The sequence below is a fragment of the Aplysia californica genome, unplaced genomic scaffold (genome assembly GCF_000002075.1).
Source record: "Aplysia californica isolate F4 #8 unplaced genomic scaffold, AplCal3.0 scaffold00247, whole genome shotgun sequence".
Classification (NCBI taxonomy): domain Eukaryota; kingdom Metazoa; phylum Mollusca; class Gastropoda; order Aplysiida; family Aplysiidae; genus Aplysia; species Aplysia californica.
The window spans coordinates 362,307-385,775 of record NW_004797517.1 but is presented as its reverse complement, the minus strand read 5'-3'; the positions used below and the strand labels follow the sequence as shown (position 1 = coordinate 385,775).

At 37.5% G+C, this 23,469-nt stretch overlaps 1 protein-coding gene across 2 annotated transcripts in view; it reads right to left on the bottom strand.

Moving 5' to 3' along the window:
• Positions 1 to 65: 65 nt before the first annotated feature.
• Positions 66 to 23,469, bottom strand: part of LOC101847663 (histone H2A deubiquitinase MYSM1) — a 30,108-nt gene continuing 6,704 nt past the window's right edge. Inside the window, exons 2-15 of one of the 2 annotated variants that reach the window (XM_005100435.3) lie at positions 21,414 to 21,507; positions 20,861 to 20,931; positions 15,767 to 15,890; positions 13,316 to 14,207; positions 11,618 to 11,807; positions 10,372 to 10,502; positions 9,737 to 9,849; positions 7,921 to 7,998; positions 5,851 to 5,961; positions 5,345 to 5,531; positions 4,192 to 4,319; positions 2,831 to 2,963; positions 1,660 to 1,811; positions 66 to 550 (exon numbers count right to left, since the gene is read on the bottom strand). In XM_005100435.3, coding sequence (XP_005100492.1) covers positions 281 to 550; positions 1,660 to 1,811; positions 2,831 to 2,963; positions 4,192 to 4,319; positions 5,345 to 5,531; positions 5,851 to 5,961; positions 7,921 to 7,998; positions 9,737 to 9,849; positions 10,372 to 10,502; positions 11,618 to 11,807; positions 13,316 to 14,207; positions 15,767 to 15,890; positions 20,861 to 20,931; positions 21,414 to 21,507 — 2,674 coding nt within the window. In that variant the 3' untranslated portion in view covers positions 66 to 280. Of the gene's footprint in view, positions 551 to 1,659; positions 1,812 to 2,830; positions 2,964 to 4,191; positions 4,320 to 5,344; positions 5,532 to 5,850; positions 5,962 to 7,920; positions 7,999 to 9,736; positions 9,850 to 10,371; positions 10,503 to 11,617; positions 11,808 to 13,315; positions 14,211 to 15,766; positions 15,891 to 20,860; positions 20,932 to 21,413; positions 21,508 to 23,469 lie in introns of both variants that reach the window. The other variant, XM_005100434.3, reaches the window with a different exon arrangement.

Genomic DNA, 23,469 nt, shown 5'->3' with positions numbered 1-23,469 from the left:
GATAGATAGATAGATAGATAGATAGATAGATAGATAGATAGATAGATAGATAGATTTGTTTTTCCTTTTTCTGTAAAAGAGATGAAAACCCCCAAATAAAAAGCTAATTGCTCAGAGAAAGCTTCAGCATAATTATAAAATTAGTAAAAATCTCAGTTTTCATAGTGTGACCCATGTGAATAATTTTTGCAGTTCCTCACTCATTTACAGACAGAGTCTGAGAGCACTGGACAAACAACCCACTGCTATGAAAATGGCAAAGCTACCAGCACCTCTGCTTTCACAGGCTACCAAATTTTTGTTCAAACATAGACTCCAACTGCTCCAAAAGATTGAACACATTATAACTTTTTACATCCATGAAATCATTTCTTAAACCTGAACTGAGAAGACTAAAAGAGCCAGATGGTTCCAAAGACTCTGTCTTGTAAGTTTCAGAGTTCAAAGAGTCCCCTCGGTGACAAGTTTGACTGGTTCCGCTACTCAAACCATCTTCAGACGGGCATAAAGCAGATGAAGGGATGAGGTGGTGCTTCACAGACTGCAACATCTGATATGAAATATAAACAAGATAATCTACATTAGAAATAAGTTTTCTTTAAAAAAAAAACAAACTATGTATATCATAACACCACATGTTTTCATTATTTAATAAGTAGGGATAATCATTATATTCACAAGCAAAGACAGAGTGGACAAGTTAAAATAAGCCTCTAATCATATTCACGTGCAAAGACAGTGTGGAAAAAGTAACATTTAGCCTCATGGGTTTCGTCACCTGGCCAGCCAGCCTCGAGAGCCAACAACACCAAGCACTCAGGCAATAAAGGAAGAGGACAGCCACACAAATGGTGGATCGAGGGTGTCAAGGAAACCCTGAGAAAACATAATATCACAATTGAAAGAGCTGCGGAGTTGGCCTACCATCAAAAACTGCATCTCCCCATGACACTTAACGGCAACAGGGGATGAAAGAACTTACAAGACCTCTTGATCTTTCCTACCATACGATTAGAGGTGTGGCTGAAAGACAGCAGTAATAAGGAGTCAAAGAGTACTAGTAGAAAGGCTGCAAAAAGAGTCAGGAGCCCAGAGGATGGGTCAAAGGAGGTGAGGGGGTGGGGACAGAAAGTGGAGACGAGAGCAGACAACACAACATTGTTAGAGAGTAGGAAAGGATGTGAAAAGAGAAAATTTTAAAGAAGAAAATTTTCCGTCGCTATCCGGATTTGAACCTGAGACCAATTGAATGAGAGATGAACACCTTAACCTCTAGGCCATGAGAGCTCCCTGAAAAGTCAGACTTAGAAGACTTGTAATACTGCCAAAAGAAGAGCCAAATTACAACAACAGACATCAACAAAGACAGCAAAAACTGACAATCCTGTAAAAATCAAACAATTTGGTTGTTCCCCCCTCTGCCTTATCAGTGAAAAAATGAAAAAATATTGACCAGTAAAAATATTCAGATATTAAAATAATCACAGGAATTTCTCAACCATTGCAGGGAGACTTACAATCCTGGTAAAACATCAAGGGTCATGACAGTGCACACCACCAGCTCTGAGGGACATTCTGTTGGCAATTTAGTGAACTAATCTTTTAAGCAGTCATAGGGACAATCAAAACAGCTCTTTTTATCAACCAAACTTGGCTCACCTTGTGTAGACAAGACATCCCTACATAGAGGGAGTTGAGCCGCACTCTGTTGAAATATGTACAATACTTGTCTGCAAGTTCACGAGCAGGCTGCAAAACGTCATGTACATTGTCCTTGTAGATCATTTTATGGGCAAACTTGAACGGGATGTCTGTGGAGAAATCAAACCACAAGAAATTAGGAAAGTGTATTGTGTGCCTGTATGCACAATCAGTAGAAAGACCTTCAGTGGCATTTTGGAGAGAGCAACGGAGCATCAATGGACATGTCCTTGTTCGTTTTAGTAGAGGTTTTACGCCGTTCGAAACTGCATAAGGTCATATGAGTGCCAGAAGATAAGAGGTGTTACAAGAGAGTAGAGAGTGACAAACATAAAAAAGAAGGAGGGGAGATAATGACGATAGATGTTTGATAGGAAAGAAGAAGCAAACCACACCAGAGCACCCGCCAACAACCCACTGGATATGTCCGGAATGCAAGGATGCTACTTCCTGAAACAATAAACAATGAATGAACAATGGGCATTCGGTAGTGCTTGTGGAGTGTGTTGGGGGGGGGGGGGGGGGGAGAGAGAGAGGGAGAGAGGGAGAGATATATCTATAAAGAGAGGGTGCGATGGGGGGGGGGGGGGAGAGAATGAGGATCAACTGTAGTGTAATTCAAGTAGAAGAAAAGACAGTTCAAAAGTCAGGAAGTGCGTGTACTCACATCTAAATCACAAGCCTCAAAATTTCCAAACTTGAAAATTGGTTGTTGTTTTTCCCCCCTACGATGCTTCCAAACAGCATCCACAGTACGATGCTCAAATAGTAATGCTTGAACACCGTTCTAATGCAAAACAATAAAGAACATTGTTTAGGCCTGTTATTGAACATTCTGAACTAACCAGCTGAACTTATATCAGAGTACAGAGAAACACATTGACACTATGACTATTATTTAGTGCAAGGAAAAAGGCAGACAAAAATAACAGAGATGTGACTGTTTGTCTGAGAAACTGAAGTAGAACTACACAACAACAGTCTTTTACTGCAAAGGAAAAGCAAAACATATGGATAAAACATTTAAGAGAAAGAAAAGTAGGACCTACCAGTGGTGCCCTTCAACAATCTGCTAACAAAAGAGGAAAAGAAATTAAATTGCTTTCCTTTCCCATAATCCAAAACTTACTTGATAAATATTCTTCACTGTGAATGTCACTAACAGTGAGGCACTGGACATCCGAGGTCAGGGACATGTTTCCAGGGTTGTACGGACTGACGATAACACCCACAAAATGGTTCCCTCCCTTTGAAAACCAGTCCTGGGAGAGGTAAGAAGTTTTGACAATTGGTGTTACTATATTCATAGTTTGTTCAAGTTATGCCTTGCATATTGACACAAAAATGGTCATTTAGCATAGAGAAATAGCAAAGATAGACAGAAAGAAAAGAGGCAGAACCAACTAGTGGTGCCCACTGTCCATCAGCTCAAATCTAGAAAGCTTTGGGGAAGCAACATCAATAGAAGAAAAAATACATTCAGTGGGACATAGCTTCCAGTGGAGTAAATGTAAAAAAATTGTATACAAAAGTTGTTTTTAATTTTTAGTGACTTTATCCTTTTCCTTGTAGTCTTACTTTAAAAGCATACCATCTCTTTAAAAAATAGTCATGCTTTCTGTATCCTCACTAGATCAGCATGGAAAAATCTTTCATTTAAACAAAACTTTTTTTTCTCAATGCTACTATACTGGTACTGTTTTTGAGTCACGATTCCTGTGACAAATAAAGACTTAGGAAAGGATAGTATCAAGAGTGTTCATTTTTTAAGCAAAGTAAAAGATGGTGTTACACATAGCCTACCAAAGTAGTGACATTCAAAGAGGGAAATTTTACTTCATGGACAAACAGGGTTTGACAAATCTGACAATGTTCCCAGCATGAAAGGTTTTCTCATGCCACAAGAGATACTGCTAAAATACATTAGCATCTATTTATTTGCTTTGGACTGCTCAAAACCCAGAATAAAAAGTCATTCAAAATTTGAGCACTTTTCAGCCCAAGACTCCATCTTTTCGTGAATGTCTTTGAAATTAAAGTGTACCTTCCTATGATGATGTGGTAAGAAACAAACACAAAAGAATACATAATATATTCCTTCACCACTTTTCATGGTAGAGGGGTTTCAACAAATGAGCTGGACTAGTGTGTCATAAAAGTGACATGTTGAAGTGGTGCTAGGTGAGGCCATTTGAACTGATATTTTATCACAGTAAGAAGACATGTTTATCAAAATGAAGACAAAAGAAAAGTGTGAGAAGGGGATATTGTCCCAAAATAACTGAACAACAATAAAAATGGGTCTACGCATAAAAAAGGGGTCTGTTTTGCAGGGCAGATAACATGATATTATGGACAGTCCTGGACTGGTGCCAGAAAAGATCAGCTCCATATATAGGAAGGTCAATAAATAAAACAACACAATTTCAAACACTGCTGATATTAGAAGTAAACATCACAGCCTTTACGAAACACTGACAGGCACCTCACCTGGAACTTCAATTGTGTGTCAATGTCTCTCACAGAGGGATCAGGCCGAAATGTTGGATGAGAATGATACCATCCCACAACAGACATCCCAGCATCTTCAATTTTTTCATTGGCCAAGGTTTGGGAAACTAAAGAAAAAAAAAATTATGTTCTTTCATTTTTACAAGCGATTACAAGGTACATTGAAATAAACTACACAAAGACATTTTATAAACTATATTAGCTCTGAAGAGTACCGGTAAGCTTAATCAGACAGAACCACCAGCTTCACATCTCTGTGGTGTATAGGGACTCAGAGCCCCACAGTGCTCCTTCATAATAAACCTATTAAAAAGTCAATGGAATTGTAGCGGGAAATACTGGTTGTACTAAAGTGAGAAATAATAAAATTCGTAACTTCTTACAAGGTGCATTAAAAGAATATCTGTAAGAACTGCACACGTCTTAGACAGTAGCTATAAGCCCAGTCTGACAGTACTGACAGCTACACATCTCTGCGGTGTACTTAGACAGAGCCTGATCAGGCTCATGCCACCTATGATAAACTTATTTTGAAGTACAAAGAAATTTGTTGAAAAATTAGCTTTGCACTGATAACACTCAAAGAGGGGCACATTCTCTGCCTATCTGCTAACATTTTATTTGTCCCAAACTAATGGGGACATCAAGCATTTCAAACAATATCAATAAACAGAGGTTATATGAAAAACCAAAATGATAAACCATATTACTATGACACCATGTGGCACTGAACAGACTGTGACATAGAGTACTTTTGCTTCCATCCCATTCCCCCCTGTCTTCCCTACTCAGTGCACATTACCTCAAAACTCCTTTTTCATTTTTCTTTTTGTGTCATTCTTTTCCTTTCAGTGGAGGCTACGAGAACAGATAACTGCTCCTTCGTCTTGCAAAGATTTACAAGAAAACCTATCAATTCTTATTCAAATAATAAATCATGCAATAAAATTATACATGGAGCTTTCACTTCCACATTTTATATCATAGCTAATAAACAACATTTTATCAGGTCATCAATTTAAGAACTGTCCTTACTTCATCTTGGTTGACTCTTCATTATGTATATCATGATTTGATCAGCTGAATAACAAACACAATTCACACCAAAAAAAACATTCGTTAAAATACTGACCTGGATCCATTTCACACTGCATTCCAGTGCTCATACTTTTGCATGGCACAGCTATGCTTATAGTCAGGCACTCTGTGTGAGAGTTGAAGTGCCCCCCAAGCATGCCGATGACCTCCGTTTTAGAGATGTGAGAGTGAATGTCCATGACAGCTACGGCTGTGCTCAACACTTCCACAGAGTAAGGGGCCTGTTGTGACATAATCAAGGAGATAAGACAAAGACAACACACACAACTACATACAATCTGCACATTTATAAGACAAGCTGGGGAAATAACTGTGCATACTGTCTACTGACTATACTTTGTTTAAGATCAGAATGAACTTAAATCTATATCAACAGGCAAAAATAATAAGCTTTCTAATTCATTTAAATGCATTCACTATCTTAACCATGTTTTTTACACTAAACACATGGAGACGAAAGGAGAAAGAATTTTCAATAAAAACCAAATTTACAATACGATCAATCAAGGACCATATATAACAAAAAATAATGTAAGTTACCTTGAACTCATCTGAAAACTCTTTGCAAGGCACCAGTTTGAATGGGTCATACTGTGGTTTCTTTGATTTCATCTTCACAATCTTTGAATCCGATTTGCTTTGAACTTCATGCTGCAAAATGGTAAAAATAATCAATGAGACACTAAATCATATTTTTTTCCTGGCAGTCCTCAAGAACTCTATAAATTCCTTTAAAAACCATCCCATTGTCCATCTGGAAAGATGCATGAGGCGTCAGTAGTCGAGTGGCTAGGCTGCCGGACTCGTAATTTTGAGATTGCCCTACAGAGGCTTGAGGCTCAGCTCAGTCGGATGTTGTGTTCTTGGAAGAGGTCTTTTACACAAATTTCTCATTTGGCTCAATCCTGTTGGAGATGGACGTTAAATTCGAAGGTCCCGCCTCTTAAAAACCTTACAGTGTTGCATTGGTATTTACCCTATACAATTTCCCACACTTTCGCACATATGTCGCACGGCTGTTCACGAGCAGTACTTTAGTTCTACCGGCACCTCGCAGCGCCCCGACGCTCAGCGTAACTCGAACCAGCCATTACCAACGGGTCAAGAGGTCAGCGCAGGGAATTTTACCTGACTGACAGATTCGCGATGAAAATGCAATTGCAGCAGTTTTCAGCTTTGTTTAACCTGCGACTAAGCCCAAACCACAACACCAACTGTCAATAAAACCGTATACTTTGAATAAGCATCATCTGACATATTTCTTAGAGCAATCCTGCAACTAATTAAGATGAAGAAATACGAGATGACGAAGAAAGAAAAGTGGATACATGTTTAAACATTGATAGAGGGTCATGATTTACTTCATTAAATTTGAACATGATAGCTGCAGTCGATTTTGACAATTCTACGGTATTGGGTCAGAAATTGAGTAAAGTTTCAAAATCACTTGGCTGCATCTTTGTGTCGTTGCCTAAAGCAAAGATATTAAGTCTTGAGTGGAGATTCGCAGCTTTTCGCTATATGTCCTCAGTTCCCCAAGTCCAGCTGTCACATGTGACGACTCTTGATAAAAACGTATCACTCTAGGATTGCGGGTATCACCAGTCAGGGTGTCAGCACGTATGACTGCATTTAAGCCTACTGTCACAATATTGGTAAACACACTATATCATTATAATTACATTTTAAGAGATGCTAGATCTAGATTTGAAACAAAACACACACAAAAAAAATCTTGTGAACGCTGAACAAAAGACGTCTACATCATATTAAAGAAGAAAAAAGTCACAGAAAAACAACACAAAGTTGAAACTTACACCATTTGTACATTATACCTCTAGATTTATAAAATGAATTGAAACTGATGGTGAATTTACGAAGTTATTGACGTTTAAATTCAAAGAACACTGAAAAAGGATCCGACTCGATAGAACCACGTCTTAGGGAACGTATAGATCTATATAATTTTTTTTTAATTAATAAAAAAATCACAGAAAAACGGCACAAAGTTGAAACTTGCACAATTTGTACAGTATACCTATCCTTACTAGATTTTGAAAAAAGAAATGAAAGTGATGGTTCCTTTACGAAGTTATTGGCATTTAAATTCAAATAACACTGAAAAAGGAATCCGATTTCGATAGAAACATGTCTTGGAGAACGTATTTCAATAAATTCAAGGGTGTGAACTGAGATCAACCAAAGTTATATCGTCTTGTAGGGGGGAAAGCTGGGCTTTAAAATGGTGGGTCATATGGTGATATCACATCTTTAGATCTGGAGATATCGGGGTGGGAATGACACCATAATTCGAAGGAAATGCATTATGCGGGCAGGCAGGGACGCGCCGCTGGCATCACGGTAGTGAGCACGGCTGACAGCGGATTTAATGACCAACACATGGATGGCACTGACCGCTGGTACGGAGCAACTAAAGGAGCAGTTTCCGGGTGAGTTGAACAACCGTGGTGCATGTGCACTCAAGCACAAAAATAAATGTGTCCACCCTCACATACATTACTATACATTGTCTAATAGACCGGAACATGCTTTATGAATCACAAAAATCTAGCTCGAAACAAATAATCTCAGAATTTCTTTGAAACTTACCGTAATTGTTTTTCCTTCCAGTTCCTTTGCATCAACCCAAACACCGTAAGCGTCTTTTTTCCTTCGTTTTCTTGGAAGCTTGAAAAAAAAAATTAAATAAAATGCAGATCAAATTTTGGATTTTTACATTTATAAATGCCAACTAAGAATGGACCAAAGTCCACAACTTTACCATGTGACTGTCTTTGGAAATAGATGTGTAATGGAATTATGTCTGTGTTATAAAGTCAACGTCTTTTACAAGGCTCGTTGATCTATACCCAACTAATAGGACACTGAAAGGGTATTCAAATTAAATGAATAAAAGTGTCAGTCCCAACTACAAAACATTTTGGTTGTAATTTCACTATATGCTTCTATTAAACTGAGGGGCTTAAAATGTGTGCACTGCACAGGCACTTTGCCTTGCAGGTGATCACACACCACTTTCCAGACTTAGCATAGGAACCTCCCCATGTTGACCTCAAGACTGAAAATCATGCAGCGTTTAACAGTGTGTGTTTATATATGTACACTTCCACATAAATTATATTCACTGTAGCTTGTGTACTTTCGTCTGACTGCGTGAAAAAAATTCTGCTCATTTATTAATTTACCTATGCCAACGAAACTTTGCATGGCTCTTCTACAGGCCAACGACCAAACAAACAAAATTTTTTTTTTAAATTTTGATCCAATAATAAAAGTTTTTCACTTTGGGTCCTATATTATAAACCACTCTTTGAATGCATACACAGGATCACTAAAATAAATGACTAAAAGTAACCTTGCATAAAAATTGCTCATTTTGAGACCGCGATACCACCCTGCCCCCTCAATTCAATGTAAGCTTGTAGATTTCATCCCCTGGCTGTGTAGACGTGTCCACGTGCTCCACGTGAGTCTTGAAAGTTTCTAAGGCATACTTTGGAGGGTGGTGTTGAGGAAAATATGTCAACATTTAAATGTTTTAAGTGTATGCTGTAAATTCCATACTATTTTTTGGACCCACTTAAAGCTTACATCAAAGAAAACATGTTAGAATCTTAGTTTGCCATGACCTCTATGAATAGGCTTTTAGATTGTTGGTCATCTAACTTTAAGACACGTATGAGAAGATTAAACAGAGCGATTTCATTTTATCTTGTTTTAACTACGGTCCAACAAAAGTGAACAAGCTATAGTACATGATTTATATAAGTAAAAAAGATTATCAGACAAGCACATCAATGTTGCCCATACGTCACAGCCTGTCACTCAATGGCAGAGTCTATGACAAGATTGACTTGTTGTATCTGACTGTCAAGACGAACCATTCTACTTTCTTTTTTTTTAGGGGGGGGGGGGGGGGAGAATGGATATCATGAAACATCTCGCTCTGCATAGTTTTCACCTCAACTTTTTAAAAAAATATACTCTCATTGCAGAAAGGGATCATGGCATTTACACAAAAACATAACATCAAATGATACACACAAAAAAGTGGAGTTTGATGAAGATGGCTACAGACATCTTCCCCCCCACCAATGAATGTCAAAACATCAGAAGCACACACATACATTATAGAGCGACCCTTCAAGTCAGCTTATGGATAAAGCAGTAATCTGAATGTAACCCGATGGATCCAAGCATACATCCAAGCGAGCACTACAAGGCCCATTATCTTTACCCTTCTAGCAGCCAACTCATGTCTCTGAGACAGGCAGTGTATTCAGCAGTTGACCCAAGCTCAGGTACACAGGTCCTGTAAGCTTACCAAGGGGGGGGATAGGGGTCAAAAGGTTCAACAACATTTTTTTTTTAAACAACAACAAAAAAACCCTCACAACATGCTTACTTTGTGGTCAGACTTTACATCATCTTGTGTTAACTCCCCTTCTCTCTTCATCTTTTGTTTCTTGTTGGCCCCAACTAACGATGTCTTCCCTGGGTTAAGATAAACAGCTTGCTCTGAGGGAACAAAAAGAATAAACATCTCAGCACATTTATGACAAACTGCAAGATGAACAAAGAGAACAAATTTGATTACAGGGATTTAACAGAAACATGTGAAATAGGCGAAAAAATGCTAGCACCACAAATAATTAACATTTTATGAGGATATGTTATAAATGGTATATTATATTTGCTCTGATTAGAAGGTAACCTGAAAGATAACCTTTTCAGTTTCTTGGCAATAAATACTTGTTATAAAATTGATATAAAAAGAATTCAGATTTCTAAATAGAATTTTCTATTTATACTTTGTTTCAATGTAACCTCAAGCACTCTTTTAAAAAACAAGTTGACCACCAGTTCAATTTCTTAAAACTATTTGTTAAAGCAGCATTTCATTAAATAAATTGCTTTGGGGTTAATGCCAGGTGTGCTATATGGTAAAATAGATTTTGCTGTTTAAGGGGCTGTGAAGACATACTGTGAAAGATTTTAGGTGTCAAGGAACACACAATGCTTGAAAATAAAATATCATACCGCATCCAAAATTAATAGCTCCAACACATTCCAAATAAGAATGTATACGACCAATGCAGTTGACGTCTCCACAGTTCTTCAGACCAGATCTTATTCTTGTCTTGTTTAAGTATGATGGCTTGCTCTTTGTCCTTTAATTTTAAAAAAAGGTATTATGGCAAAAATCAGGTTTATCTATACAAGTATTTTCAAGTCTTTAACTTTAATTAACAATGTACTGTGGAATCTACAGGTAAAAACTTACCAGAACAAACTTATTGCATTTACCTCTCTATCTGAGCCCCAAGATTTTTTTTTCGCTCCTTTTCCCCTTTTGAATGTAGAGAAAATGAAAGTGCAAGACAGAACACCTTATCAAAAAATCTTTTGGCCTATCCCACAGTAGAAAACTACGACAATTTTTTACAGAAAGTGCAATAAAGAATGAATTCATCTTATGAAGTCAAGAAATCGTGTTTTAGGTCTAAAAGACAGAAACTGAAGTACTGATTATAATGTGTGTGGCAATGTGGGGTAAGGTTCTGATGACAGTGGACCCATTTTTCTGACTACTTGAAAATCTATGTATATGGGCTATAATTTTTCAATAAAAGCCATTGTAATTTGGTAGCTTTGTGAAACAAATTACAAATAAGTGAATCAGTCTCCTTACGAAAACATTTTCTTTGTGCTGTCCTCCAATGTAAACTATGAAAAGGGATGCACCCACAACATGCCAAAAATCATTTTAAAAACTGGCACAAAGTTGATTAGCAGTTCATTCAAATCACACTATGTGGCATTGACCACTTTCACTGTATGCACTAAATCTATAAAGAGTTCAGTGCAGCCTATAATAATTGCACTTCTGACAATGGTAGCCAAAGTGTTCTTGATAAGAGATCATAATTTAAGCTACTTAACTGCAGACTCTTCTGCTAAAAGCAATGTAAATCACGGTTGGTCAACTTAGTTGAGCAGCAAAGACATAGATTCTAGTGGCAAAAACAAAGAATTAGACATAACATCCAATTAAAGCAAAATTCTTTTTTCAGTCAGCGAACATCAGGCCGGGAGTCATGACTGTCATGGACAAGTTACATATCAACATATCACTTCAAATCCTCGAACCTATAAATCTTCCAGTAAAGAATAAATCTTGAAGAAAATTAGGGAAAAAAACACGTTGATGACTTCCCCCCACCCCTTCTCCTCTCCCTTTCTTCCATGCATAGTCCATTATGAAGGAAGAGACCACTGTACTTACCAACATTCAATGATATAATTTCTGATTTTTAAGTATCTTTCTGGAGTTTTTGGGGGACGACCATCAAAGAAATCTCTGTGAACAGTCTTCTCCTCCTCTGTGACTCTGTCAGGAGGTAAAACTTTCTCCTCCAGAGGAACTTTCATGATAAGCTCTGGAAGATTAGATCCACCCATTTCTTGTTCTTTGCCTACAGAAGATTAAAAAGGAAAGTTGAAAGGGTTTTAGCAAGAAGAACAAACGAAAAAAAAGACAAGGACAGCCGTGAACAAAAAAATAAAGATTTTTAACTTTAGCTATGCAATACTGCTAGGATCTATTTACACCAGCTTGTAGTTTCTCAAGCCTAGATCAGAACAGCGCCTTCCATCCTATTTGTTCGATAGTAATCACAAAATAAATTTATATTTATAGAAGGGAACTGAAATAAAAAACACATTTGTCCTTGATGCCCTGTTGGCTATTTCAGGGCTCTGTCTTATTAGTAAATGTTTACCTAGAGAACATACAAACAATATTTCTGAACTCCTTATTAAAGACAGCTAAAGTGTCATTACAACAGAGATTGAGAAATGTTTGTTCATGCCACATTCTCTACTAAGTGTATCTTGTAATTGCAGTCATGTATTCAACTACAAGCCACAGCTTTGGCATGGCTTCTTAAATTGTTTCTGCTTTTCGTACTTGTCAACTCTAAAGAATAATGAGGAGGTATTCATTGTAAGCATCATTTCACACACTAATGACAATGAAAGTTTGGGTTGAAGACTCAAATAGAGGAAAATATTTTAACTTGCTCAGACTATTGTATAAGATGTTCTTGAAGTTGAACATGTCTCACTGTGATTTGTTCAGCCAAACAATGAAAATGAAGAATTTGGTGATTTGAGCCACAGGCATATCTACTTACGTGACAGAATGCTTCATTTCTACACTATCATGTGCCTAACACAGACACTTTGAGCTTTTTGTCCATAAATTTGTTGTTGAACTTTGTGGGACAGGGAGGTAAATATATGTGTCATAACGCAGTAGAAACAGGCGCTCGTCAATTTTTGGACATGTTGATTTATTGGTATCATCATTTTAAAGCTAGTTTATTTGTCTTGCTTTCTGCGAAAAAGATACTCAGATATCAAGTCGAGATATTCGCTACTGAAGGAGGTGGGGGTCGCCTGGTTTCAGAGGCAAAATTAGCAAGAAAATGGCCGCCAAAGTTTGGCGACTTACAAAGCTTGAGAGTTCTTAGAAACTACAAATTTATATTCTTGTGCCCTTAATCAACATTTTTCAGTGAAATCCACACACAAATGTTTTTAAATGGGCCTTAAAGGTGTTGAGTCAAAAACCAAAAATTCAATAAAAATTGCAAAATGGACAGAAAAATGCTGTTTTCTTCGATTTCATTATTTTGACGAACGCCTGATTTCACCATGATGCCTCACATCTGTTGTTTCAAATGTCGGTTAGAAAAAACAACTTGATAAGAAAACAGTACTCATGTGTAAACTCATTATAAACTGAGCTGACCTGATGACATTAAGTACTAAGCCAAGCTGTTGTCAAAGGTGTAGGAACCCTTCCAGCCAAGAGACACAAAATCATGTTTAAAAAAGTGATGTTGTGGAAACTTCACCCATATTCTTCTCATCACTAAAGTCTAAGCATCCTGGTTACATTCATTATAACATTACTCACCAGCTACTTTGGCAGTTAAACCAGCAACACCATCATTTTCTTCCAACTGCATGAAAGGAGAGTCATCCTTCATCACATTCACAGTATTGTCTCTTTCTGTATCTTTCTTTTCATCATCTGTGCTGCTGTCATTGCTTTCACAGTTCTCGTTACCAGTGCACACTGTCGTAGCAACTTCGCCGCTGGCAGTTTCTAGAAGTGTCTCTGTCTCCGGCTGTATTTCTGAGAAGGCTGACTGGCTCAAATCTGACTGGTTCAAATCCGACGACTGGAGCAAATGCTCATAAATAGCATCTGGCAATGTTTGGCGGTTCGGAAGAAAAGGATCCTCTTCAAAATCATTTTCAACATCAACATCCTCTTCGACTTCATTTTCCTTTTCCACACACTTTACCTCTGATAAAATAACAGAACTGCCATCCATGACAGGAAAACTCTGTGGTGGTTCCATGACAGAATCAGTGTCACCAAACAGCATCTTTAGACTTGAACCACTTTTCACGGGAAACATATTAAAGTTCATACTGGACTCTCCGGGGTTCACAATGGCCTCCTGTTGAGTTTTCTTCGAGGTAAGCAAATGTAGATTTGACTTCTGAACTTTCTTTCTCGATTTGTTCAAAAGTGACTTTGACATTTTCAACTTGGGCTTTTTATGTTGAGCAAACTTTCCTTTGGAGTGCAATGTAAATGCAACTGAACTATCTTCAACAGTTTTGGTTTTCCCTCTAGCTTTACGTTTGGATTCAGCAGGCATGATCACTGTGGGTTGTCCTGTGGTCACGCTGGATAGAGTATCAGCAATAGACTGGCTATGAACTTGCTGAAATTGCAACTCTGTACATGAGTCAGAAGTCAAGGCTGTCTGAGGGATCAATGGTGCTTTCTTTTTCTTCTGAAAGCAAGTCAATATTATTACATGATCAGTGCAGAAATACAACATGAATTTTTACAATAATTTACAAAGAAACTGACATTATTTATCTATCTGACAACCTGGAAAAAGAATGATTCTATTCTCCAATAACAATTTTTTAATAGCAGAAATAAATTCATCCAAAGAGCCCAAAACAGTCCCTTTTAACATAAAAGTAAATAATAATAGCGCTAAATTTCATCCTCGAGAAAAAGTAAATTACTTACACTATTAATCTGTCTTCTGACTTTCAGGGAATTAAGATTATGGTAATAACAAAGAAGCTCTGCAACTAAGTGAGGAGCTAAGCTGTCAGTCATGTCTAATCGGACTCCAAATTCAGCCTTCACTCGCTTTCATTTTCTCCCTCCCCCCCCCAAAAAAAAATCCCTTCAAGTATAAAGCCCCATTCCAGTAAACTACAATACCAAAGCAATACAGACATCATTTTTCCATTTTAACTGAACATTAATAATTTCATCACATTAATATTCCATCTACAGTTGAATCTGCCCTAACAGCCACCTGTAAAACAATCACCTGCATAAACGGCCACTTTCCATTTCACCCCTTGTGTAATTCATACATCATAATGACACTGTGTAAGACAATCACCTTTTTCCTCTATAATGGATGGCCGTCATACAATTCGGGCACAAAGCAAAAATGTATCTGCAAAAATTTTCCACTTTGAATCATGGTCATCATAGCCCTCTTTGTGAGACGTGCCTTTTGACTGTATGAAAGTTTGCAACCAGTTCTGCAAATGAATGTACAAAGCAATGTGCCATTTGTACACCTAAGTCAAGGCCAGGTTAAAAAGGATATCTCCCTAAGAGGCCTGAAAAAGTTGCTATGCGTATAGATCTTGAACTCAGTTCAAAATTTAAAATGCATCCTATTTAAAAACAGAATTTCCGCTTTAGTTTTAGTAGGGGTTTTTAGTTTTAGAAAGTGTTTTATAGCACTTGCAACACAATAAGGTCATATAAGTGCCAAAGATTAGAGGTGTTACAAGAGAGTAACAAACACACAAAAAAAAGAGGGGAGATAAGGACGATAGATGTTTGACAGGAAAGAAGAAGCAAACCACACCAGAGCACCCGCCAACCATCCACGTAGAGGTTTTACGGCACTCGCAACTGCATAAAGTCATATGAGTGCCAAGGGGTGGATGTCAACACAGAAGTCTTTACAGGGAATCAGGCTTACTCTGCTCACCTCTCTAGCTTCAACAGCAAAAAGTCTGCTTCGACTATCAAGGCACCCTGGAAATAGCGGGTCACAAGAGTGTGACAAACATACAAAACAAGTAGAGGAAAAATGACGATAGTAAGGATTAGGAAAGAAAAAGCAGCAGTTTCCTGTTGCAGTTCAAGCACAGTTATGAGCATGACATTGATGAATCAGCCCATTTGCAAAATTACAATTCTACTGTGCATAAGAACATGGTTAATGTCCCCCTTTGGGAATGGCCTAAAGACATTTCAGTCAGTAGCACTGCCCTGCAGGTATGTTTATTGCTAGGTACTTACTGATTCCTTGCCAGAAGTACTTCTTTTCGAACAAGAGGCGTCCTGTCTGGGTTTAGAACTCCGACTATTCCCTGAAGGCTTCTTTTTAATATATCTTGAAGTTTTATATCCACCCATGTAATGTCTGTTCATAAGGTTAAAGGTTCATAACAAGTGACTTTGTTAACATAATCAGAACAACCACATACTCAAAAAAAACAACAACCAACAACCAACAACAACAAAAAACAACTAAAATATTTGAAACACTCCCATGCAAAAAAAATAGATCCATCAGTTTCTCATTTAATTTATATGAAAAACACCTTTTATATCACTAACCTGAACTGGACTCCCATATTTCTTTACTCACTCAATAATAGCATTTTCTTCCCAACTAAATGAGATGCAACTTTTATATCATATAACAATAAATGGCATTTGTACAGTTTATATATACATCCCGCCTAACTGCACACTCTGGGTGCTTAACAATCTATATTATTACCCCCAGCAGACTCTTGTACATTCAGAAACATTTTCAGCTTCATGGGAAACATACAGTGCAAGCAGCCAATTAAGCATTCAAACACAAACAAGATCTTTTGCTGTCTATAGCCAGTTGCCCATTCCCACCTGGGTGAAAAGAGGAAAATTTGTGTAAAGGACAAGGTTCGAATGCACAACCTTTCAGTTATGAGCTCAACAGCTTAACCACTAGACCACTGATGCAAAATTAATAATTGCATTCATATAGGACACATCTAAGCTCAACATCTGAAATGGATTTTACTGCTATTATTACCCCAGCAGATGCTTAAAAAAAACACTCAAAAACATTGTCAGCTTCTCATGAGGCATACAGTGCAAGCAACTGATATAACACTAACAACTGAAAAGATCTTTAGCTCTCTTAAGGCGGGTAACCATTCATACCTTGGTAAAGTGAGGAAAATCTGTTTAAAGTGTCTTTTTTTCCAAAGACACGATGTCCGGTCACTGATGGGGCTCCAACCCAAAACCTTTTGGTTACGAGCCCAACAGCATAACCACTAAACCACCGATCCGTTAACAGTTTTGTGAGTTTTGACTTTTGATGGCATGAAAGCATGTTATAACACAGCTTCTCATGGACGCACAAAGCTCTGAGAAACGTTAACCATAATCCCAACCAGTCAAAGAACGTGTTATATCAAAGACTCAGCCTGCCCGCTGGGCAAAACCCCCCAAAATGTGCGATGACTTTGGGAAGTTACAAATCTTATATTTTTATCAAATTTACCCATTTATTAGGTGTTTCTGCAGACTTGGTTCTGGTGAACTACCAAAAATATTGGGGTAAAAAGGTTGTTTTTGTCATACTAAAGGGAGTGTTACATTTGCTTAAGTCATTCCCATCAGTCCACCATTTTGAATTCCATTTTTATAAAGAAAGCTCCATAAAACTAAATATTCACCAATAAAAGCTTTAAATTATGTACCCCCAGGACATTTAAATCCAGGCTCTTAAATGACTATGTCTGAGAGCCAAATGGAAGATCGTCTGGCAATATTATTCAAAAACTGCTGTTTGTTTCTATTCATAGAAACATCAAAAGTAGGTCAGATATGCAAATGAGTTGAGTGGAATCTGTAATTTGAGTCTAAAATAAATAACTTAACAATGTCAATGAAAAATTGATTTTTCAATTTAACCCCCTTTTTCATTCGGTACCTGAGAAAGGTTTTACTATTCCAAGCATTTATGCTTTTTTAATTTAAAAAATTGGTTCTTAAATTTTAAAAAGTTATGGGGTTATAAAGTGCGTAAAAAAAACACAGATGGCCCACAAATAGGAAAATACTCTAAAAAAATGGACCATGTAACAATACATTCTGTGAGAAAATTGATGACATCTCAGTAATTAATTGGAGCATTTTTTTAAAAAGTTGGCTACTCAATGTGTTTTCGGGTAAAGAAATCATGCTGTCAGATTTACTTACCATTTTGTACTTATTATGTTAGAATAAAAATTTGCGAGTACATATTACGATTTTGAGAAAGAGGGGTGTGGTGATGAGAGTATTTTTATCTATAGCATCATATCACATCATGGGATTTTTAAAAATATGTTGGCAACATGACTAAATAATGGAAAAACTCTCTTTGATGACTTTAGACCATGCCAACCATAAAATATAATTCACTTCAATCTAGCATGCCATAAAATTAAAAGGCTTTCTTTTTTTCCGCTGTTACACAAACAAGCCCATTACGATGTTACAGGGGAACAGAGAGAAAAACAACCGGATGCGCGCACTCGCCATTGCCCTATTTCAAGTGACCAATAAATGGGCTCGGAATAATCATGTCAGGATTTGTAAGTCACATATATTTGCTGAGGGAGTGCAGAAAAATGGCCGGTCTCCCTGCAAAGCCGCTTTGGACAAGGGGTTCGTGATACATTTATGATAAATTCTAAACAACTGCTTGACATAGAACTTTCAAATTTGAGGACACTATAGAGGAAAGATAGATCGCTTACCTTCTCGACGTTGATAATCAAGCTCCTTACAATTTAGGGCAAACCCGATACGAAAGAGTTTCCAACACCAAAAATATAGGTTATTTTAAGTGTTCAAACGTCCACTTATCATTAGTTTGCCTTATTTTTTCATTGGTTGCCAAGTTTCATTTACATTGGTCCAGAAATAGACCCGACTGAGGTTTGAGAAAGTTAATCACCTACATTCCGACCCGGTCCTAAAATAAACCTGCAAACAGGGACCAACATTTCGCCACGCACTCAAGCTCGATTGGCATTGCTAAATAACTGCTTTTGTATCTATCATCTATGAAAGAAGGCTATTTTGTTGCATATTCACACCCATATAAAGCAAAGAAGGGTTATGTGTGTGACTAAATTGACTCTATATATGTGCAACCCCCCCCCCCTCCAAAGAAAAAAAGCCCAACAAAAATAACTTGGATAACATATATATATGAGCCATTGCCAAAACGTGGGGAAAAATACACACATCTCACATTAGTGTGCATAAAATGTGATGCATTAGTATTTATTCCTCCAAAACTTATACACAGGTCAAATATAGGATGTAGAACCTGCATTAGCAGTTTCAGACCTCATGTCAGCTTTACAATCTTGAGTTTGTAAATTTTGTGCCAAAAATGTTCATTTTTTAGTGATTCCTGGAGTGTCATTTTGAGCACATCAATGCAAACTTCCAAGAATGTCCAAAATTTAGTATTTTTGGGTGGGTTTTTTTTTACGTGTGCTCTGATCCTATGCTATTTGTCATCGAGAAAGGTAAACTTGCTCAAGATAGTGGTTTATTTGTTGGCAAATAAACGAACAATTCGGATCACTTGTGCATCAGCCGTGTCGTCACGGACTAGGTGTTTCAGAAAACACCAATATTTTTCAGTAGAATCACCACAGCTGGTTAAATCTTTTTGCTTTTCGTTGTTTATTCAATACTTAAAAAGCTGCGATGCGCGAAAGGAACATCGGGTTCCTAGATCTACGATTTCGGTCAGCTGTTTAACATTCGCAGTGAATGTCGTCACCTTGCGACGTGCCGGAAGTCCGAATTTCGCCCACTTTTGTTTTGAACAGGTTATCAACAGTGCCCGGATATAATTGTTCTCTTGAGTGACTTCCCCTTACCCGCTTCCCCAGAACAACGGAAGCAACGGGGGAAACAGAAAAACGAAAGTAGTCATTGCCTTCAGCGTCCGGTGACGCACTAGAATCTTGCGTTGAATGTGACGTACTGGACTGTTTTGTGTGTTTTTAGGCTACTCTGTTGAATATTTTAGTGAAATTGCGGTGTTTACACTGGATTCCTGGAACAAGAGTGTGATGTGTGAACAAACTTCGAGAGATGGATCATTTCTGTGGTTATAGATTTAGCTTTTGTGCTTAGTGATGAAGTTTGGGGTGTCGTCATGCAGCCGTACAAGACTGACTGATATACTAGAAATTACATTGTCCTAAGAGCAAACATTTTTAAAGTAATGTGTGCTCTCTTTACTCAAACAAATAAACAAACATGTCCTTGTTTATCTGTCTAACTCAAAAATACACATTTGTTCTTTGTTGGTATGATATACCTTTTTCCAATACATTGTGTCATTGTGTCATCATTGTTATGTACAAGTAATATTTGTCATCATTGCTAATATCAATAAGTTTTCAACATATATTTCATACATGAAAGATTCATTTAGAAGCAAAATACGCCTTTATTGATCTGTGTATCTCTTAGTGCAAATTTGTTCTTTGTAGGTATAATTTTACCTTTTCCCAGTATGTTTTGTCATCTTTGTCATAATTAGCAACATAATTGTGATCGTCCACTGTCTTTGATATGACCTGATATCTGTTTCAAAGCAAAAGAAACCTCTCTTGGTTTTTTTTAAAATTCTTAACGTGTGCATTTCTCTCTGGAGGCATGACTTTGTCTTTTCCTGTACATTGTGTCATCATTGTTATGTACAAGTCATGTTTGTCATCACTGTTATGTACAAGTCAGCTCCATTGATTTTGTGCTTTTGCTTCATATTAGTTTAAAAATTGTTTTACACATGTGTTTTTCTGGTACTGAGGCTTTGATAACTGTATTTGTACAGCCTTTCACTATTGTGATGTGTTGTCAATGATAATGTCCAATGTGTATCCTTTCTTGTACATAACAATGATGACATGTTCTGTGCACTGCGTCATTGTTACAAAGCTTGTCATTCATATTATCATTATGAATGGAGTTCATAGTGTACAAAGTCTTTGTTTACTAAACAAATGGAATTTAAAGTCTATAATTTGCCTTGCTGCTTATCTGTTTTTGTCATCACTGTTACATACAAGAAATACAGTAGTTGCCAAACCAATAGACCCATATCTCCAAAACCCTACACCTCCTTGCTCTGATACTCTAGGAATATGAGTACTAAATGTCAATCTGTGACTGACAGAAAAGAGAGTCAAATTGGTAAGAAAAATTTGTTTGCACCACTGAGTCTCAAGAGAGTCTCACGTTTTGGCAGATATATATCTACAAACATGACCTGAATGTCATAACTTGTGTTCTCTGTACTCTTTAAAGAAAGGATACTGCTCTTCAAGAAGCATTTTCTCAATGGTTGCTTTGGATTTCTCATCAATGCAACTGTCCAGAGACCATCCCTTTAGGAAAAAGACAAAAATACATGGCAGAATCTGCATTTAGTTCACAGACAGAATATATACAGAAAGATCAAAATGTTTGAAAACCAATACTGCTCTGTAGAGTTCTCGGAGCTAAAACTTTGGTATCCAAAAAATCATACAATATAATATACTTACAAATATCTGATATATTACTTGCACTAAATCTTTACACTGGAAACAATCAATAGCTGCCAGAAAATTTCTTCTTGGTTATTACCTCTCTTTATCATCTCACAACGAATCATCTATTTCTTTTCAGAGTACATCAGAAGTTGTTATCATACTTGCACCTCAAGCAATACAAGGTGCAATTGTTTTTCTTTAACACTAACTTAAAATACAAGTAAGTACTGTACTGATAATAAAGTAAAGAACATAAATTCTAACAAAAACAAAAAGAATATCAAGGAGAGATTTATCCGATCTGCACACCAAGGGGGAAAAAATGTATTACTTACCTGCTCCAGCATCCATGCAGGACTGGTAAACTCTGGGAGAAGATTAGCACTCTTTGACGGGAGATCATTTGCATCGTGAAAGTCATCCTTCAATCTGCAAATTCAAAGGAACGGCAAATAAAATAAATTGTTAATAAATCAGGACTATAATGTAATTTTTTAAAGAATTATTTTTCTTTAACAAGAATAATACAAAATAATACAAAAGTTTTTTGACAGCATCCAAGCAGAAGTGAGTGGCAAACGATGCCACAGTGGCTGATGTCTGACCCAAAAGAAAAAGAAAAATCAGACGGTCAACTTCACATTTGTTAACTACAATGACAAGCAGAACAAATGTTTAAAATTATATGTTGTCAAAGTCAAAACTCACCTAAACAGTCACTAGAAAATAAACAAACACCATCAAATATGAACTACTTGCTAACTCAATAAAAAAAATTTCTGTTTATAATTTTCGACACAACTGACATAGAGATCAGTTGTGAGGCTGGATGCTTCAACTTGGTCAACCTAGAATGTATCTGTCAGGGCCCCAAGAGAAAGAGTATGAAATGTGTATTATGGCAGAAAGACACTGCAAGTATGTGTGTGTGTGTGTGTGTGTGTGTGTGTGTGTGTGTGTGTGTGTGTGTGTGTGCGCGTGCGTGTGTGAGTGCGTGTGTGTGTGTGTGTGTGGGGGGGGGGGGGGTTGTTGTATTTATTTTGTACAAATTTTACTTATTAGTTTTTGGTTACTATCTGCTTTCTATTTTGTTATTCTTGTGGGTCTTCTTTGGATGTGACAGTGTCAAAAATGACGATGACAAAGAAAATCTTTATTCATCTCGCAGGGAGAAATTTGCCTTGGTCGTCAACAATAGCAATAGACGTTACAAAGGTTAGGTGCACTCGCGCATACGCACAACAAGACAGGACATTAGTATATAATTAGTATACATGTCTGACGTGCTGGAACAACCTGCTCCGTAAAATATTCTCTCTCTCTCGCTCTCTCTCTCTCTCTGCTATTTTCAAGTAAGGCATGAAGTGCCTTGACCCTAGGCTTATATTTTCCTTAACTTTGATTGGTTAAACCATTCGAGAGTAAAATATTACATTAGGCCTACAAAACCAATAAAAACCAACAAAAGGTGACGCTACTTGCTCAAAAGATAAAGTTTTCCCCCAAATCGACAATAGTCGCCTCCCGCGCACGAGAGCTGGCCCGCCCGTTGGCGATTGTAGTCGCCTCGCGCGCTCAGTGGAGTGAGAGAGGGAGGAGAGTTTTGTCGCCTACAGTGCTCAGTGACAGGGGTCCTATGATGCCCGAAACTAAATAAAAAGGGCAGAATGAAACGAAAAAAATGCTTGAGAATAGTAGAGAAACTCCTCTGCACAATTGCGGTCCCGTTTAGGGACACTCGTTATGACCCCACCAACGATTACTTCTGGTTCTAAACGATTACTCTCAATCAAACCTAACTACAAAACATCAAATTATGGTCAAATTTTACTGCTCATTTTGTAGGCTAGATCTAGATCTACTGTGATAAAACATCGATACCGAATATTTAAATCAGTAGGGCCTATTGATATCCAGTAGTCAGCTTGTCTAATTTAGACTCTAGATCTAGATCTAGTGCTAGACCTAACTGGACCGCGATTGTACTGGAGTGACGAATTAACACTCCGTTTTTGGTACCCGGTATTGGTATTACTTCCGATGTTTTCCTTGTACGAATTTAAGGAATGTACAGTCGAACCTGCCTTACGGAAACCTGTATAAAACAGAAACCTGTCTTAACGGAATCTCCCCGCTCCCCCCTTGATATATTCCTCTTTAATTAACTGTATAAAACGGAAACCTGTCCAACGCGGAAACGGAAAGAAAAATCCGCTCCCTTCCGATGGTTTCACCTGCCTAAGACGGAAAATGCTTTGCCCGCTCAGCCAGCCCTGATTTGAAACAAATCTCGCAAGTTAGGTTCCGCCGGCTCTCTAAACTTAACGCTATGGCCATGCTGCTGGGCGAGGAAGGTGAGTAGGGGTGCAATTTGGAGGTAGATGTTACCCC